Below are 18,199 nucleotides of genomic sequence, written 5' to 3' on the forward strand. Positions count from 1 at the left end.
CACCGTGGGAGACGGATGAGCAGGGGGGTATGGGAGCAGGGAGAGGCTCCAGGAGGGACGGGCGATGCTCAGCACCCACCTCCCCCTGCCTGGGGAGCTGCGCAAAGCTCGTACGGCCGTACCCTGTCCTCGCTGCTGTGGACACCGGCCTCCAAGGAGCTGGGCGGGACGGGGAAGAGAGGGGCATCTCCTCGGGGGATGGGAGGAGAGGAGCGTCTCCTCGGCGGGATGGGAAGAGAGGAGCGTCTCCTCCGTGGGATGGGGAGAGAGGAGCGTCTCCTCCGTGGGATGGGGAGGAGAGGAGCGTCTCCTCGGGGGATGGGGAGGAGAGGGGCATCTCCTCGGTGGGATGGGAAGAGAGGAGCATCTCCTCCGTGGGATGGGGAGGAGAGGAGCGTCTCCTCCGTGGGATGGGGAGGAGAGGAGCGTCTCCTCCGTGGGATGGGAAGAGAGGAGCGTCTCCTCCGTGGGATGGGAAGAGAGGAGCGTCTCCTTCGTGGGATGGGGAGGAGAGGAGCGTCTCCTCCGTGGGATGGGGAGGAGAGGAGCGTCTCCTCCGGGGATGGGGAGGAGAGGGGCATCTCCTCGGTGGGATGGGAAGAGAGGGGAGTCTCCTCGGCGGGATGGGAGGAGAGGGGAGTCTCCTCGGCGGGATGGGAGGAGAGGAGCGTCTCCCCCGTGGGATGGGGAGGAGAGGAGCGTCTCCTCGGCAGGATGGGAGGGGAGTCTCCTCGGGGGGATGGGAAGAGAGGGGAGTCTCCTCGGCGGGATGGGAGGAGAGGAGCGTCTCCTCGGGGGATGGGAAGAGAGGGGAGTCTCCTGGGGGGATGGGAAGAGATCTCCTCGGCGGGACGGGGAGGTGCCGGGGAAGGGAAGGGCACAGCGGAGCCCTCACCAGCGCTACCCAGCAGGGTGGTGACCAAGGCAGCGGATGCGGCTCTCCCAGAGAGCGGGTGGGTGTTCTGAGCAGCTCACCGGGGTATCAGCCAGGTGAGGACCCGAGGGCTCGCCCTCCCCACGACGCCCCGGAGCAGGGCCACGTCCTGCAGTGGGGCTGAGCCCACCCCCGGCAGCCCCTTTGCGTGGTGGGGAGGGGACCCAGCCCAGGACTTTGGGTCTTGCTGGCTGCTGTGAGGACATGCCAATCCACTCCAACTCCGAGCCGTGCCGGGAGGATTGCCGGACTGGGAAAACGGAGCTGGAGGCATCCATTTTCTTAGTCATCCTCCCTGGAGGAGAGGGTCACCCGGGGTTCTCGGTTCCTCCCACCTTCCTGCTCGCAGACATTTATCTTTTTACTGGAGCAGGCAGAAATGTGACAGTGACAGCTGATGGCTTTAGGGGCTTTAATATCCGTCTGCTGGTGTTCTCCAGCCTCTCTGGGTACATCCATTACTCTGTCAATAAGGATAACCAGGACAAATAAAGCTGCTCTCCCGCCTCCCTCAGCTCTGTGGTTTAGGGAGCCCCAGCGACTATTTATTCAGGCACGCTGGCTCCAAGCTGTCTACCACCCAAAACCGAGAGCTCCCATGTTCCTCTCGGGCTCAGCACAGCCCGGTAGCTTTAATAGCATCTTTGGTTTACGTAGGCTGACCTGCGACTTCAAGGTTAAAAAAAGAAGTATTCAGATCCTTCATTTCTCCTTGTCTTTCTTTTTGCTCTTTCTCTGGCTGGTGAGTTCGCTGAGCTTCTTGTCCAGGCGCCGCTGGAGCTGGGCTCTCCTGGCGGCGTCCAGGGACTTGTCTTTGGAGCCGCTCCCGGGATAGAGAACCCCTTCCCGGCTGATCCTCTGCCGCGCCTGGGCCTTCGCCTTCTCCCCGCAGCCGTGAACCTGCCGAGAGAGACCAGACACCGGTGGCAGCCGGGAAACGGGGCAGCGATTGTGTGTACGGGAATCAGGTGATTTTACTCCCAGAGCCTGGAATTCCTCTTCCACCTGCTTTGCACCCCTCTAAAACCATCTCCCATTTATTTGTAGCTCCTCTAGCAGGGAACAAAATATAATTTTTCTCCTCCTGGAATCCACACAGCAGGTAAATCATCCTTTTGGACGGTTTAAGTGCTTCCTTCCGAAACTTTAAACACCTGGGGGAAAGGCGGGTTCGGCGTGTGAAGAGCTGGATCTTACACGGCTCTCGCCTGAGCGAGAAATAAACCGGAGCTCCCGGTTCTGCTCTCTGCTAATACCGCGTGACGCGGGGGGAACGGCGTGAACAAGAAAGGTGACTTGGGAGGTAAGGAGAGACCTTTTTAGCCGTATTTCTGCTTCTTTAGTGTAATTAGATCTGTCTGCTGTATTGGAGTAAAAAAAGCTTCATAATGCTAATTTTGTGCAGGCAAACCTTTTCCAAAACCCATCTGCGGAGCTGACAGACCCTCCAGACCAACTTGAGACCGGGCAGTAGGTGCTGTGCTGTACGGGATGGAGGGGATTTCGGCAGCTGGGGGCTGTGAAGGGGGGGCATGAGCTCTTTCTGAACAGGGACCCTCCCTGCGCAGGGGCTCCAGCCACCCTGAGATGGCTCCAGGCATGTGCTGGCCCCTCTTAGGGCCAGGCACGGGCAGGAGGTCCCGGGCTATTTCACATCATGGCATAATCGTATCTGGAAAAAAAATGAACTTTAAAAAAACAAGAAAAACTCGTTGATGTGCATTTTTATCCTTCTAATTGTTTCTCACTGGAGTTCTCATTACAATTCAGCAGGGAGAGGCGATTCTGCAGGAAATAAATTTATATCCCAACGGGATTGTGAATGACCATAAATACAACTATTCTTTGCCATGGAAACAGATAGGACTTGACAAGGGGAAAATCTGTGCTGAGGATTTATAGGTCAGCTCGCTAAACGTTGCTAAGCTCCGGGAGACTCCATGCAGCGAAGAGCGATGCCTGGGTGATGCAGGACGAGGGACGATGGGCGCAGGAGGCTGCGGCTGAATGGGAAATCGTCACCTCTCAGCCTGCGCACTCGTCACAGCCACCACCCCGCCACGTCAGCTCTGCCCGCAGGACTCCATCCCCGAGGCCAGCTTCCCATGAAGCGTCTCCCTGCCAGCCCTGGAGGCTTAAACTTACCTGCGTGCCTCTGCACACAAACAGAAAGATGAAGCCTGACACCGGTTTAAGCTTAGTTTCCTTCTTTCCCCGACCTGGGGAGGAAAGGGCTGCCAAGCGGCTACGACGAACAGCAAGGAAGAAGCAGTCGGTTCAGTGGCCACCGCACTGCCGCTCCCGCGGAGGCGCAGGACGGCACGGGGCTGCTGTGATGCCCGCTGGAGGGTCCTCTGCCGCAAGAAAGCAGAGCGGAGGAGGCCGCGGGACTGCTGTCCCCCAGGCATGCAGGGGACCGAAAGCTGGGGCTGCACAGAGTGGAGCAGCTCAGCTCCAAGCCAGCTTAAGGAAGCGCCTAATTGCTAACCAGGCACACAGCACTGCTCTGTGCGGGCTCCGGCCTTGACTTGTCCCCAGCTTCCAGAGGGAATCGAGTGGCCAGGCTCCCTCAAGTCACTGCCTTAAGCTCGTGCCTCTTCATTTCTCCTCTCCGCCTTGCTTTATCTGCACGACCCGGGAGCGTAAATGCCAGAGAACGGTAAAGAAGGGCACAAAGCGAGAGGGGAAGGAAGAAAAAGCTCTCAGGAGGAGGTGTGCAGAGCCCATGCGGTAACGCCTGGCAGCCCTTTCGACCCGCAGCCCCAGCAAAAGCTCTGACAGAGAGGGTTCTGCTTTAAACTCCTTGCAAGGAAATCCTGCCTGGGGAGCTCGATGGGGAAAATTCCCACGTTAGAGCCATGCTGCTTGGCACATCCTCCTCCTCTCCAGCCCCTGCAGCGCTCAAACCCCTGGGCAGGCTGCCCGGCCCCACGCGTACCTCCGGGATGTGATGGCTGAGGCAGTAGCGCCTGTTGCAGTGGAGGCAAAGCTGTCCCAGGGTTGTAACGCTGGCTTTGCAACGGAGGAAGCCGCAGGTGTTGTCAGCTTTAATGGCAGCAGAAATCAGAGCATCGATATCTTCTTCTGCCACGCCGCCTGCTCCGCTCTTAACCGCTGGCTTTCCTGGGGAGAAGACAGGGGAAGAGACCCGGCCGTTTAACCCCCTGCTTAGAAGGGGAGAGCAAACCCCAGCAACCCGCGGCTACAGCCCCGGCTGGCGAGAAGCAGCACAGGGCCAGGGAGTTGCCGGTTGCAGCAACTGGGATTTCAGCTCCCACCAGCCCCATCGTGCCAGTAAACTCTGGCCCACGTTCAAAGAGGTCGAGGCTCCCCCCCGCAGCACACCTGGGTGCCTCCCCCTGCTAGGAGAGGGCTGGGGAAGAGGAAGGGGCCGTGTCTGGCAGGGAGGACGGCTGCTCCCGCCGCTGTTTTCCCCTGCCTCCACGTTTAGGAGGCAGCCACGTCGTTCAATGCCCGCCAGGTACCCCCCTCAGTCCCTCTGCCTACATTTGGGAGCCTACAATCTCACTCCTGAGCTCCTCTTCCTGGGAAAGGGTCCCCAGTGTTTTTCTTTCGACTTAAGAAACGTGCCTCCAGGCATCCAAACCCCCTCTCCCCCAGATGCCGCAGCCAACTGCCGCACGCTCCTGCACATTTCTGCAGCGCCGAGCATCAGAGAGCCCTCCAAGAGCCGCATCCCATGCTCCACGCACACAGACAAATCCCAAGGCCTGGAGGCAAAAACATTGGGCTTGAAAAACATTCAGGGAAGACCATTAATTGTGCTGGTTACAAAGACAGCGACCTACCTTTGGCTTGGCTTTTGTCTTTTTTCCTGCTGCTGCCCTGGAGGCTGGCACTGGGCTCCTGAGCCTTCCTCGCTGCCTCCTCCCGTCTGGCTTTCTCCCTCTGAACTCTCTCCAGGTGCAGGGTTTTCAGGTCCACTTTCCCTGAGCCCTCGCTGTGTCCTTCGGGCTCAGCAGGGACGGGAGTTTCCCTGTGGGGATGCTGCGGCTGAGGAAGGGGGAGCTGCTTGCCGGGGGGGGCGGCGGCAGGGAGCGAAGGCTCGGCAGGCTCTTTCTTGCGAACGCTGATGTACCGGTCCCTCCCTTCCCCGGTGCTCAGGTGCTGCAGCCCGTACTCCTCCGCCATCAGGTGAACCAGCATCCGATCGTGAGAATTGAGGGATGGGGGGAAATCCAACTGCGTCTCGCTGCTCTCCAGGAAGGCCACCAGCGTGGCCTTGAATCTGTCGGCACCGTCTTTTGTCCCCGGGCGCTCTCTCCCAGGTCCGCTTGTGTTCGGGGAGAAACGCGCTTCTGCCTTCTGACACTCTGGTTTGGTTGCTGCTGCTTTGAGTTTCCTCCCCGGAGGCGGCTGTGTTTTGAGGCCAGATGCTGCGGGGAGCTTTGCACCCTGCTGCCGCTCGCCGCGGCTCTCCTGAGCGTAGTTTTCGGGCACGAGGTTGTCGAGGTACTCGAAGGCGGTGCGTACCTCCCCGTGCTGGCTGAAATAATCCACCAGCCGCTTCAGAAAGGCCTGGTTGCTGACAGTGCGGGTGTCGCAGATGACAGCCACGTGGCGCCGGGCGCGGGTCACCGCTACGTTTATCCGCCGGTCTTCTGCAAGAAAGCCCACCTCACCTGCGAGAAAGAAAGCAAGGGGCTGAGGACTGCCAGCGGGTTGGCTCCAGGTCTAGATTTGGCCCAAAGGACCGGAGGGTTGCTTAGCCGAAGGGTGGGAGTCAGTGCCTACTGTACTCTGGTCCCTGACTCACGCCGTCACCTTCCTCTTTCTGCCTCTGTTTCCCCCCCCGAAGCCAGAGGGAGGGCTCCCCGCTGAGCTCCCAGGGTCCGGAGGGGGAGGGATGGCGCGTGGAGAGGAGAAACCTTTTCCTGGGTGGCCCACGACACAAGACCAGGCTGGGACCTGGGAGCAAACGCAATAGGGAGCAACACGGAGGAGGCTCACCTTGCAGCAGAAGAGGAACTGCAGGAAAAGCAATACCCCTGCCCTGCGCACCTGCCCCCAGACTCTCGAGGGGTTTAAAGTAACAGCCACTCAGGCAACGCTGCAGGGTTTGCTTCTGCTCTCTGGCTGTTTTCTCAAAGAAACGCAGTAAGAGCCAGCGAACGCCAGGATGACTCAGTGAGGATCAGCTAGCGAGACGGGTAGCGTGGGTGGCTTTTGAGTTTCCAGCTCCCGGGGCTAAAGAAGAGGCCAGTCGGGAAGAAATTAACATCTCCGCCGGTGCGGTGACCAGCCTGCCTCTGCTTCTGCCTTGCCTTGCCGCGGCTGAGCAGTCTTAGCTTGAGCTGCCTTTGAGGAGCAGGGGGTGGGCGATCCCTTCCCTGTGCTCTGCAGCTTAAGGACAGATTTCCAGTTTCTCTGATGTGGTTTTGCCCGACGGCGGGGGCAAGTCCAACGCCTCTCGTCCGGCAAGAGGGTTATCTGCTAGAGCGGGACTGGCTGCAGAAGGGATGGGCGCTGCTGGTCGAGGTCCCTGGCCACCTCTGAGCCAAGAAATGCAGCCGTAAAAAGGGTATGGATTTCTCTCAAGGGTCTCCGAGGGCACTAACAACATCTCTCATGCCCCGTGCAGAGCAGAGCTGTGCCCAGGCACCAGGAGCAGCCGCCTTGTGCCCCCAGGAAGGCGAGTGGTTCCTGCACCGCGTCTGAGCTGTGGCTGCTGGCTGCGTGCAGGAAGGGGGCCGGGGGCCACCAGCTCCCACTCAGCCAGGGCGAGGTGAGTCACTCATGAATAGGGACTATTCTTAGTCCTGCCCCCCACCTCCATTCTCCCCCCAACGCTGCTTTTCTTGCTCTAGGCTTTCTTAAAAAAAAAGAAAAAAAGAGCACCTCCTCCTTCCATGCATCCTTTCCCCCTTTTTTTTTTTTCCTTCTAGATATCAGCGCTCCCGGCACACACAGTGTTCCATCTTCAGCAGCAAGGGATGTGTCTCACCACGGGTTTGAAAAGGGCAGAGATCCCCGCACGGAGAGAGGTGTTTCACGGAGGGTGCCACTCCGCTCGAGCTGGCTGCCACAAAACCCTTCAGCGCGGGCCGGTGGCTCTGCCGAAGGAGCCTCGTGGCTCCAGGGCAGCAGCTTTTTTCCAGCTATTAACTTTTGCTGCAGCTGCTGATAGGAAAGAACTCGATTTTCCGCTCTAGATTTTGCTCCCAAAAGAAGCATTTTCTGTGCGTGACTTGTAATGCCAGCTCCTGCTTGCTTTCTTTGGGGAAGTGACACAAAATAGGTTCCAAACCCAAGTAATAAACTCCCAAATTTTCGCCTTTTGCAGGAAGTGCTCGGCACGCCAGTTAACGTGGTGCTAACCTGACACGTGCCATTCTTAGGACCCCGCGTTAAATAACTTCTGAGACCTCGATAGCCAGGAAACCTTCAAACTAAGCGGTCCTGGCTTCCTTTGTACCCGCTGCCTAGCATGGGAGCCTTCCTCTGCAACCGTGACAGCAAGTGTATTCGGTCATTAAAAAAAAAAAAAAAAGGCTTAAAAGGAAGGTTCTTGCCAGTAAAATCATTCCGAGCAAAGTGCTAGAGACCATCAGAACTGCAATTAAACCACAGCACTTGGCAACACGACAAGCGACCTTTGCGCAATCAGACGGTTCCCATTTCTTTCTCATTCCCCAGGGAGTAACTCTCCAGCAGCGACCTCTCACCTTTCCTGTTGGATCTCACGAAGGACAGGATCACTGCCTCTTTCTCTCTTCCTTGGAAACCATCAACTGATTTAATTTCCAGCTCTGGGTACCTGTGGCACAGGTGCTCTCTTAGCATGTCCACCTGGAACACATGCGAGAGATACCTTTTAAAGAAAAGTGCAAGGTGAAAAGCATTAAAATAGCACTATTTTGGTAAAGTCCCTTCCCCTCAAACCCACAAGGATGAACGCTCGCGTCTCCCAAAGCTCAAGCACTGACTCCTCAGGCTGGGAGTGGAAAATACCCAGCGAACAGCTCTTCCCCCCCAGCCTCAAGCTGCTTAGATGTGGAGAAGCTGGCCACAAATGCTGATGATACAGTTCAGCTCTGCTGATTTCCACCTTCATCTCTCCCAGGACGTTCTGGTAATTGCTCCTGGAGACGTCAAGGTTTGAATCCACGTCTGCGTGCATGAGGAAAGAGGGAGGAGAGGCCAGGCGCGGATCATCTCACCTGCAGGTTGTAGGGGGCTACAACAGCGATGTCTTGTGCCTTCACACCGGCTTCCACCAAGGCTTGGATGTGCAGAGCGGCCAGCTGCACCTCGCCTAGGGCAGAGAGCAGAAGGATGGTGGGAACAGGCTGCCGGAGGCCGAAGCCAACAGCTTGGACATGCTGCGGGTTGGAGAAATTTGCCCACCTCCCCTTAGGCAGTCTGGAAAGGCTAAGGGAAGTCCTGCCTGCAGTCCGGCGTGGCGCGGGGCTAACGATTCCCAACCCGGCTCGCTTGGCTCCCACTCCCAGAGCCACACAGCACTTGCTTCTTGCCGTTCCAAGTCACCAGCTCGCTTAAGCTTAAGAAGAGCTTTCTGACCAGCACTTGGCTTTCTCTGGCCTTCCCGCATTAATCCAAGAGATCAACGATAATCCAGGCAATAGATTATTCTCTCTCTGAAGCGAGACCCTCACTGAAAACTCAATTCTCTATCCTGCAAGGGAAAAAGCTCCACCTTTCCTTTTTAGTCTGCTTTTTCAAGTCCCTGCATTTCTAAATCCCCATGACCCGATAAACACGCTTCATGCTCAGATCCGTGTGCTCAGACCTTCCAGAGGCTGCAGCCACGAACAACGGGCTGCTCACGATGGTGCCTGGTTTGGAGAGATCTAATGAGGGCAAGTTAAATACAAACGTGAACTATTTCACGGGTTTATTGGCTGGACTGACTTTACCCTCTATTTTGCAGCAAAACGTAGGTTTAAAAATGCAGAATCTGCAGTACGCTGCTCCAAAAGGCTGCATCCCAAATTTTGGGAGACAAGCGTTTAATCTCCTGCTCCACATCCCTGAGTTCTCTTAGACATGTCTTTTTGTCTCTCCATTTGGGGACAAGAGCCTTTCTCTGTCCAGAAGGGCCACGGGGACTGGTGCATGGAAAAACGAGAGGCACTTAAATGCTGGTGTTCTTTTTTTAAAAGAAAGAAGGCAAAAGATATTTAAACTGGTAAAAAACGTCCTTGTATTTTACAGTCCATTGTCCCCGCCTTGCCAGAGACAGACTTGAAGCCTCAGAAATCTGTTGCTGGCAGGAGACCTGCGCTGGTGAGCAAATTGACCCCTGAAGCAAGCAGCCGCGTTGCCAAATAAGCTCTTTGGCCACGTGAGAGCGAAGGGCTAGAAAAGCCTGTGGCTCGGCCATCAGGAAAAGTGCCGGCAGCAGGCAGGCGGTGGCCGCAGGCGAGGTGGCAGGGCACAGGCACCGCACACGGAGACCGGTCCCCCCCGGGCACTGCGGAGCCAAACTGGGCAGCGAATTTCCAGTCTAGGGGAAGATGTTGTCCTGAAAGAGGAGTCTCGCCTTCCCCAAAGCCAAGGCTCACTGTGACCTCCCAGCAAGCCTTCTGCCGCCAGCTTGCTGGGCTAAAAGCTCTCCCTAATGCTTTCAGGAGCGCCAGCTCCATAACAATGTTGGGACATGTGGACTGTCAGAGGAAGCCCTGGATTTTGGAAGCCCATGTGCAGCACATCCTGGCAAAGGCCCTCTGTGAGCCTCTAAAGAGCCAGCTCGCGGGTGTGGAGATGCCAGGCTACATCTCGAGGAGCCCGAGCAGCACCCCTGGGCAGCAAACGACAGCCACCCACCCTGCTGTGGAAGCGAGGACACAAGGGAGGTAGCATCACCATTTTTGAAGTTTCCCCACTTTATTACAATGGCTGTGGCACCTGACTTTACACTCCATCTGTAATGAAACTGATTTTTTAAGTCAGAAAACCAGCAGGAAACTCAATGTCTTGAGAAAATTCATGGAGAGGAGCCATACAGGACTTCACGGAAGGAGCAGGGGACCGGGTTACAAATCTGAGCCCCGTCTACAGCCTCTCCAAGACAGGCTTGTGCCCTGCCTGATACCATTTGCCCCGCCAACTTGTGTAAAGCGTCCGTCACGGGAATCCTCCACCCTGTCCCAGTCCAGCACCGAGGAATGTCTCTGCAAGGGAACAAGGCAGCCAGCGTGGCCACCCACAAACTGCACACCATCATCATGGCCCCGTGGCCACTCTGCTCTCACTCCGAGTCCTTTGAGCTTGGGGATTTATGGAGGAAATGATCTCCCAAATAAGCAAGGCTCCCTGGGGACCCCACCTTCCCCCTGCTGCCTGCTCTGGACAGGACGTCTTCGGCCGTGGCTCAGCTGGTGCAGTGGCCAAGCCCGCGGGAGGCTGAGGACCTCAGATAATCAATTCCCGCCAACAAAATTTTCCCAACGACAGTACCTGGATTCCCCTTAGACTGTTCATCTTCCACTTCCAGCTCAAACAGGCCGCAGCCAGCAGTGTCTATAAGCAACAGGGGAACTGTAGTCTCTTCTGTAGAGGCGACGCCCGGCAGGTCCCTGCACAAGGGATTGGGAAAGGGCCAGTTAACAGGGCTGAAATGATGCCAAAGGGCCGATCAGTTGTGCTGTTGCTTACTCCTCCCAGCAACGCTGCACGGACAGAGGGAGAACACAGCTGGGTATTGCTCCTGAGGGACAAGGCTACGGACCAACAGCGGTGTCCCGCGGGGCCAAACGCAGGGAGATTGGCTCTGGAGGTGGTGAAGAACGACGGAAGCTGAGAACTGAGATTCCCACCTTTGGGCTCCACCCAGCTTTGGTCCCCTTCGCCTGCAGCGCCGCTGCTGCGGAGCGTGTCCTGCAGAGCAGTACCTAAGCAGGGCCCTTTGGCTCCGGTGGGCTCCTGCGGCTCTCAGCCCCAGGCTTCGGGGGTCAGTGCCAGGACGGCAGCCACGACCAGCGGCACAGCGGGTCCCCAGAGACCCAGGGGAGTTTGGCAGCGCCAGAAAGCCATAGCTGAAAAGCCGTTACTGCTCTGCGCCGTGGGATTGACACTTAAATGCTCTCCCAAAATGCAAACAAAGAGCTGAGAGCCCCGGAGGGTCCCAGAGGGTCAGCTAGCAGCGCGGAGAGCTTTCTCACCAACTACACAGCCCAGTTTCTGCAAGACATGGGTACAGTGCGTGGGTGTCTCGCTTAAATGGTCTCAAACAGAAAAGCTATGCAGACCTAGGGAGATGTGGCAGCTGCTTTCTGTTTTTTACGGCGTTGAGCAGGAGAAGGAGTGCCTGAAGTATTACCAGAGATTTGACAGCGGTGCTGTCGGGCAAGAGAAGGAAGTGCAGCCCAAGGAACCACAGAGGAATTGGGTTTTCACATCATTCCTACATCTAAAGCTGCTGCGTTCAAAAGAAATATTAATAAACCGTATTTTAATACCCAAGGCAGTTGCCAGCCGAATTCACAGCCTAGGAAGAGGACGGGTGATGCAGGGCAGGAAGGGAAAGCCGGGAGATGGCAGGAGAGCTCTGAAACGACGACATGTTACTGTACGTCACGTACAAATCACGGAGAGCTGTGTCTCCAGAGGGTCTGCACACAAACAAGGCAGATGGCAAGCCACCAAAAAGGAGGATTACCTCCAAATGACAGGCAGGGAAGTGGGGGCAGTTCCCAGTTCAAGACAAGCCCCGGCTGCAGCCTCTCCTGCCCAGCACTCCCGGCACTGCGTGTCTGTTCCTCGGCATCCGTATGCCACCGACCACCCTCGCTTCCCGGGGGCTCTGGACATTGCTCACTCCACTGAAAACAGAACTCTCCTCTCTTGACTGAAACTCATTTTTCTCCTGTCTGAGGCTACTGCTGTTGTAATGATAGAATCATGGAATCTTCATGGTTGGAAAGGACCTTTGAGATCATCAAGTCCAACCATACACACACAAAAAAACCCCTGCAATCTCTGTCACTAGAGCATGCCCTGAAGTGCCACATCTAGACGTTCCTTAAACACCTCCAGGGATGGTGACTCAACCCCCTCCCTGGGCAGGCTGTCCCAGTGCCTGACCACTCTTGCAGTAAAGTATTTCTTCCTAATATCTAACCTAAACCTCCCCTGCCGCAGCTTCAGCCCATTTCCTCTGGTCCTGTCATTATTCCCCTGGGAGAAGAGGCCAACCCCCACCTCTCTGCACCCTCCTTTCAGGTAGTTGTAGAGGGCAATGAGGTCTCCCCTCAGCCTCCTCTTCTCCAAGCTAAACATGCCCAGCTCCCCCAGCCTCTCCTCATGTGACCTGGTCTCCAGACCCCTCACCAGCCTGGTCGCTCTCCTCTGGACACGCTCCAGCACCTCAACGTCCCTCTTGTACAGAGGGGCCCAGAACTGAACACAGCACTCAAGGTAACGCACGGCTGGGAGGTTACGGAGATCAGTGCATCTAGGACAGGGAGCCACAGCCCCTGCGAAGAAGCCAAGGATGCACCTTCCCCAGTCCTATGGCCAAGCAGAGCCCAAGGGAAGAGCTCTTCCCCCAGCTTTGGGACTGGCTCCTTCAGCCTGGCAACTGCGTTCAGAGGCACAAGGTACCTGCCCCATTTCCAAGGACTGCAGGGACCAACAACCAACTTTACCTTCCGTGATCTCCTCTGGAACGGGGCCACCTCGAGGTCCCTATTAGAGTGTTTCCCTCCCCTGTGAAGGGTACGACAGGTTTATCTCCCTCTCTTTGTAACATCAAACCCAAGAGGCTTCCCATCTCCTTTATACCTGCCTGCATGCTCTCCTGCCACTGTCCACGTCTGCGCAGACAAAAGACTTTGAGCAAGAGCCAAGTTCTCCATGTAGATAATCCTGATTGTCTGACTGCTCGCAGTGGCCACGGAAAGCCCTTGCAGCATCTCCCAGTGCCAGGAAAAATCTCGTTCCCAGGAATGTTGCTTTAGAGGAGAAATTGTCTACATAAATCTTTCAGGTGAGAGAAGAATTCATGCTCTTCTAAGGCAGTGAGAGTGCAGCAGAACTGGCTGTTACCTTGGGGAAAAGCTGCCCCGTGCTTTGCTGTCCCTTCAGGATAAGGGGAAGGCAGTCCTCCCGCCTGCTGCAAACTAGCCCGAGCTGCAGAGGTGGATTTTTGGTCCTGCAGAGATTCTTGGTCCGTGATGACAAACCAGGTTGTTCCTGCAACCGGACACTGGATCCAGGCTCACCGCAATGCCCCGGGGCACCCGGGCACCCTGTGCTTCTCTGGGAGGTGGCGATCCTGGCTGGGTGAGCCGCACATCGCAACCGAGGGGCTATTCTGGCTTCTGAGCATCTCCCAGGTCTCACACGACTGGGGGAGTTCCGCCGCATCCCCCATCAGCAGGGGGGTGTTTGCCCAAAAAAAAAGGTGCTAAGAGAAGGGACACCTAGCACCCTACTGAGGTAAAAACCGACAGCAGAAACGGCCGGTGATTTTCAAACCATCTTCTCACAGACTGAGTCACAAATTCTGAATGTGACAAGTACTGCTTGCAGCCTCCCCAGCTTAATTCTGGAGATGCGTGGGGGTTTCTGATGTGCTTCGTCACCCATTTCAGAAGGAAGGGAGATTTGGGAAGAAGGTTTTGCTCCCTTGGAAATCCTCTGGCCCTGAAAAGGTATCGCAGGAAACCAAAGTTTCCTTTTTTTTGAGACAAGATGGTGCTGCAGAGGTCTCTAACAGATCCCAGACCAAGCGTTTCTCAGTGCCTCCCAGGTCAGAGCAGAAGTGAGTAAGGAAATATGAAGTTGTTGGGAGCAGAACCACACTTCTCCCAAAGACCAGTCTCTGTGCTTCAGGTAAGGGAGGTGAGACTTGCATCCACAACCCTGTTCAGGGAAAGGCCGTGGTGGGAGCGCAGCCTTACTGTCAGGCATTGGCGGCTATACCCTGGAGAGCTGTTCTGAAGGAAAGCCCACAGGTATCAGGCTTTACCTGGTCAGCTGGACCAAAAACTCCCTGCCACAGTTTGTAGCACAAGGTGTTTGTGCCTGCGCCTCTTCCCAGTCTCAAGATCGGGGCACGCTTCTTCAAGCTTCGCGCCTCAAAGCGGCATGGAGGTGACTGTAAATTGAAGGCCAGAATGCAACGGTGTGGGCTGGCTTTGCCTGTGCCGGGGCGTGGTGGGGGCCACGGTCCGGATCACTCCTGTCAGAGCTTTCTGCAAAGGAAGACCTCAAACTACTTTCAGCAGAGATGGAGATCCCCCTCCTCGCACTGTGCTTTGGGGCTCCTCAGGTCCCTCGCCACCACCCACCAGCCGCCAGGAGGGAGGTAACAAACAGCTCCAGCCCCGGCGTTTGCCCAGTGCTGCTGCTGCAATTGCTTTGGCTGCTCTCCAGTAGGAGCAGGCAACTCCTGCGGGCGCTCGCCAGCCTTCCCCTTCCCTGGGACACGTCAGTGCAGAGGAGAGCTTTCCCCACAGCTATCAGAGAATAAAACTTTCTTATTTCTTGCTCAGGTAAGGGATTCAGCAAATCATTTGGCCTAAGCCAAGAAAAGACACGAGATGCTGGCAAGTATCATGAAGGCATTTGCACTAGCGACCTGAACAGGAGAAGATCGTGGTCCTGTACCAAGCCCCTGCATTACCTGGTCTTCTACAGAGGCAGAGAAACTTCACGTGGTGCAGTGCCTGAATGGAGGGTCGCTGTATTCATGCGGTACGTCAGCAGGGCTGCGGACGGGCGGATTTGATTACTGGTTTAGACAGCGGTGTCTGCAGGAAGAAAGGCCCTGAGCAGGGGACTGAACTGCACTGGGGACTGGAGAGAAAAACATCCACTCCTTCAGCAGCTGCAAAAATAAACCAGCTCATCAGAATAACCAAGTCGCCCAGCTTCAGCTTTTCTGTTGGTTTCCTATTTTAATGATTTCAAACCATTTTGCCTGGGGTTCTTCACTAGTTGCTATTTCTAATTTGCAAATTTAGATGGGAAAAAAAAAGCGTGGCAAGGAACAAGAACAATTGAGAAGAGGGTTTTGTACAACACCGGTCCTGGAATTAGACCCGTATGGCGAAAACCTTGCTGAAGGAGTCCCATCCAGCCCAGCCGAGCTCCTCCTGGCACTGAGGAACCAGCCTTGCCTCCTCTCACCTACAGAGCCCACCATGGGCACCCGCAAAATTGCAGAGGTGTACACAAACGTGTATATAGAGCGGGACAGACGCCAGCACAGCTTCACTGATGTACGTTGAACCGAAGCCTCGATAGCCCTGGAGCTGTAGGACAGAGCGTGCTGACACAAGCAGAAATCCCCGTGCTGGCTGCAGCGGGTGCAGAGGAGGGCGCCGGGGCTGTCTCGAGCACAAAGCTTGCCCTTCCCAGCCAGGCAGTAGCCATGCTGTTCACAAGTAAGATTATTTTGAAAAAAGTATGATAAAATGGCCTCTCTAGCTATCTCTGTCCAAACCTGCATGTACTGTGAAATGGAGAGATGATGGGGGAATATCAATTTTTCCAACTCCTAAATATTTGTGTTTAAAAAAGAAAAAGTATTGCTAAAAATACAAGAGCCCCATGCAGACAAGCACTGTGATATTTCACGCTTCTCCAAGTCCAACAGAGAGAATTAATGTTTTCCCACCCGCCTCCCAGAAGTGCACTGACTGCAATTTTTAAAAGCACCAATTATTGACAGTCACAGCGTGTGTTGTCAAACAACTGCCTGTCCCAGGCTGCAACGGAATGAAATAATAGTCACTTCCTCTGAATCACAACGAAGGGGAAACCACTGCAGACAAGGAACGGATCCGATGCCATCAGACCTGCCTCAGGTGCTGCCCCGGCTGTAAGGGGAATCTCGCTTTCTGATCTTTCCGATGTCGATGCTGGGACCAAAGACGGGACACACGCTGGCCCTTGTAATCACGTGGACGTGTGGAAACACAATAAAAGACCGGTCCTACCCTCAGCGAGAGCCTGAGAGAGAGAAACACAGCTTGGGCTATGCCCGCTGGGCTTCAGACAGTCTCACCAGCTGCGAGGGGATTTTATTTTCTTGCTCGTCGTACCAAAGGAGGAAACAGAAGATAACTCTCCATGATTTCTTGTTACATAGGAAAAAGGACAACCCCCCCTAGTTAATGTTTCCTCGATGAAATAAAGGACAGAACAGAAACACTCTCACAGGGCCAGGAGGAATGGAAAACCCCATCATAGGGAAGGGAGAAACCTTGCACACAGCGGGAGGAAAAAGGCAGCTCTGCTCATACACCAGTGAAGAGCGAGGCACTTACCTGAGCAAATGCTGGGCCACTGATGGGTGAGCAGTGAGCCGGCCGCTGTACATCTCCGAGGAAGCCCACTGCATGATGGCCTGGTGCATTCGGTACTGCACCGTCAGCATCTTCACGATCTGCTCCCCGTACCTCTCGATGAGGCGCTCCATCAGGCTGAGCGCAAGGCCCTTGGCAGCAGCCCTGCGTGGGAACAGCAAGGCACAAGTGGAGTCTAGCAGTCTGGTCTGAAGAGATGACCTAAGGGCCAGGTGTCACCCTCTTTGGAGTAAAGAATCGGTGAGCACCTCCCTGCAGACCCCTCCCGGCAGCGCGTTATCTCCCTGGCCTCCTGCTCGGCTTCACTCGGGTACCAGCAGGCGCTGGAAAGGCAGCAGGAGCAGGCTGCAGGCAGCCAAGCGTTCTCTCTCAGCGCAGGCTCCCCAAGAAGGTGAAGACCCTCAGGGACAGAGTTCTGCCCTGCAGGGAGATCAGATCAGCTGGAACACGTCAGGGTGGAGAGATGCCTGCTCCCCTTTCCCGCGGGGAAATGCCTAGGGGTGTTGCCCCCGCAATGCAAGAGGCGCAGACGGTACAGCCATCCCTGCCTGCAGCAGTCGCTTCTCCACCCAGGTGTGCTCAGTTGGAATGAGATGAGTGAGGATGCCCAGGACCTCGGCTTGGGGAAACACCTGCGGAACAAAACCCTCTTAACCTGCACGCTCACCCCCTCAACAGCCTTAGTTGCGGTGCTCACAGCGAGCTCTAGGTACCGCATCTGTCAGCGTAACCTGCACTCACGTTACTGCAACCTCAGCAGCAGCATCGGAGTCACCTAACGCATTAGTGTCAGAGCTCGACCCCAAATCTTGGTGTCGACACAGCCAGACCTTGCTAATGTTTTACCGAGACACCCGCCGCTCCAGCATTCTCATTACTCCTCGGCCGCTCAGCCCGGACTAACGCTCTAATGCATTTCAGTGCTTATTATTACCCATTAAGGAAACCAACACTCCATCACTTCTGGCCAAGGTGCCGTGCTTACATCTGGGATACAAATTAATAAAGCTCCTAATGAAATAAGCCTTTCAGGAGCCTAATCGGTTTCTCTTCGCCATACAGAAAGGGTTTGTCAGCAGCATCACCCAACGGTACCGTCTGAGGAAGAAGGACAAGAATCCTTGTACTTTGATTCTGTGTTTTAAGCATTTCAGAGCACAAAGAGTTTTTCTTATACTGTGCGTCCTGCGCCTTGTACAATACTGTGGTTCATGGTGAGGGGCTCTGCTGGCTACCAGAACACAAAGAACAAGCACAAAGGTGATGAAATGATGACAGAGAACAGCTCGGGCAAATTATTTCCGTGGAGGCTAAGGGGCACAGCACGCCTCCAATTACTGCCCCGGGCAGCATTACACTGCTACACAGCACCACAGCGAGCGTCTCGTTTGCTGTCCTGGCCAGCCCTGTCGTCTTAACACCACCGCACTTGGTAAATAGAACAAGAGACTGCAAATTCATTAAAACTGCAGAAGAGAAAATTGAGGGTAGATCTCTCCAAGAAGCCGAGTCTCACTAGCCCTCCTTCTCCTAAATCCCTCCTTCCCGCTAAATCACAGAATGCAGCGCTCAGGGGGAAAAAAGGGGTCACAGACCGTGAAGGGAGGCAACAGCAGGACTTTGGCTGCTTCTTCACAGCCTGTTGTAACGCTAACGAGCGCTGAACACCACATACGGGGCGCAGGAGCCAGGAGAAGGGCCGGCAGGCTTGCAATAAGGATATTGCGCTCTACCCAACAGAGGTTTCCAGCTGTGCTGTGCGTTTTGCTGCTGACCATGAACCGCCCGGAGGCTGGCCATGGAGCCGCACAGCTCCACGTGTGCTTAGAGGTCCTTGTGTCCCCGCTGAGAGCACGGGTGGCAGCAGCCTGTCAGAGCCGGGCTGGGGATCAGCTGGGGCAAGGGGAAAGAGCAGGACATGGGGCTGGGGAGTGCAATCCCATTATCAGGAATTATCTTTTCTCCT

The 18,199-nt window shown here is 55.7% G+C and overlaps 1 protein-coding gene across 1 annotated transcript in view; it reads right to left on the minus strand.

The window, feature by feature from the left end:
- Window positions 1-1,332: 1,332 nt before the first annotated feature.
- The window catches only part of IGHMBP2 (immunoglobulin mu DNA binding protein 2), a 45,510-nt gene continuing 28,643 nt past the window's right edge, over window positions 1,333-18,199 (minus strand). The window contains exons 9-15 of the mRNA XM_054198274.1: window positions 16,195-16,377; window positions 10,376-10,494; window positions 8,116-8,210; window positions 7,621-7,744; window positions 4,744-5,577; window positions 3,873-4,057; window positions 1,333-1,834 (exon numbers count right to left, since the gene is read on the minus strand). Coding sequence (XP_054054249.1) covers window positions 1,637-1,834; window positions 3,873-4,057; window positions 4,744-5,577; window positions 7,621-7,744; window positions 8,116-8,210; window positions 10,376-10,494; window positions 16,195-16,377 — 1,738 coding nt within the window. The 3' untranslated portion in view covers window positions 1,333-1,636. The remainder of the gene's footprint in view (window positions 1,835-3,872; window positions 4,058-4,743; window positions 5,578-7,620; window positions 7,745-8,115; window positions 8,211-10,375; window positions 10,495-16,194; window positions 16,378-18,199) is intronic.

The sequence above is a fragment of the Rissa tridactyla genome, chromosome 4 (assembly GCF_028500815.1).
Source record: "Rissa tridactyla isolate bRisTri1 chromosome 4, bRisTri1.patW.cur.20221130, whole genome shotgun sequence".
In the NCBI taxonomy this organism is placed as follows: domain Eukaryota; kingdom Metazoa; phylum Chordata; class Aves; order Charadriiformes; family Laridae; genus Rissa; species Rissa tridactyla.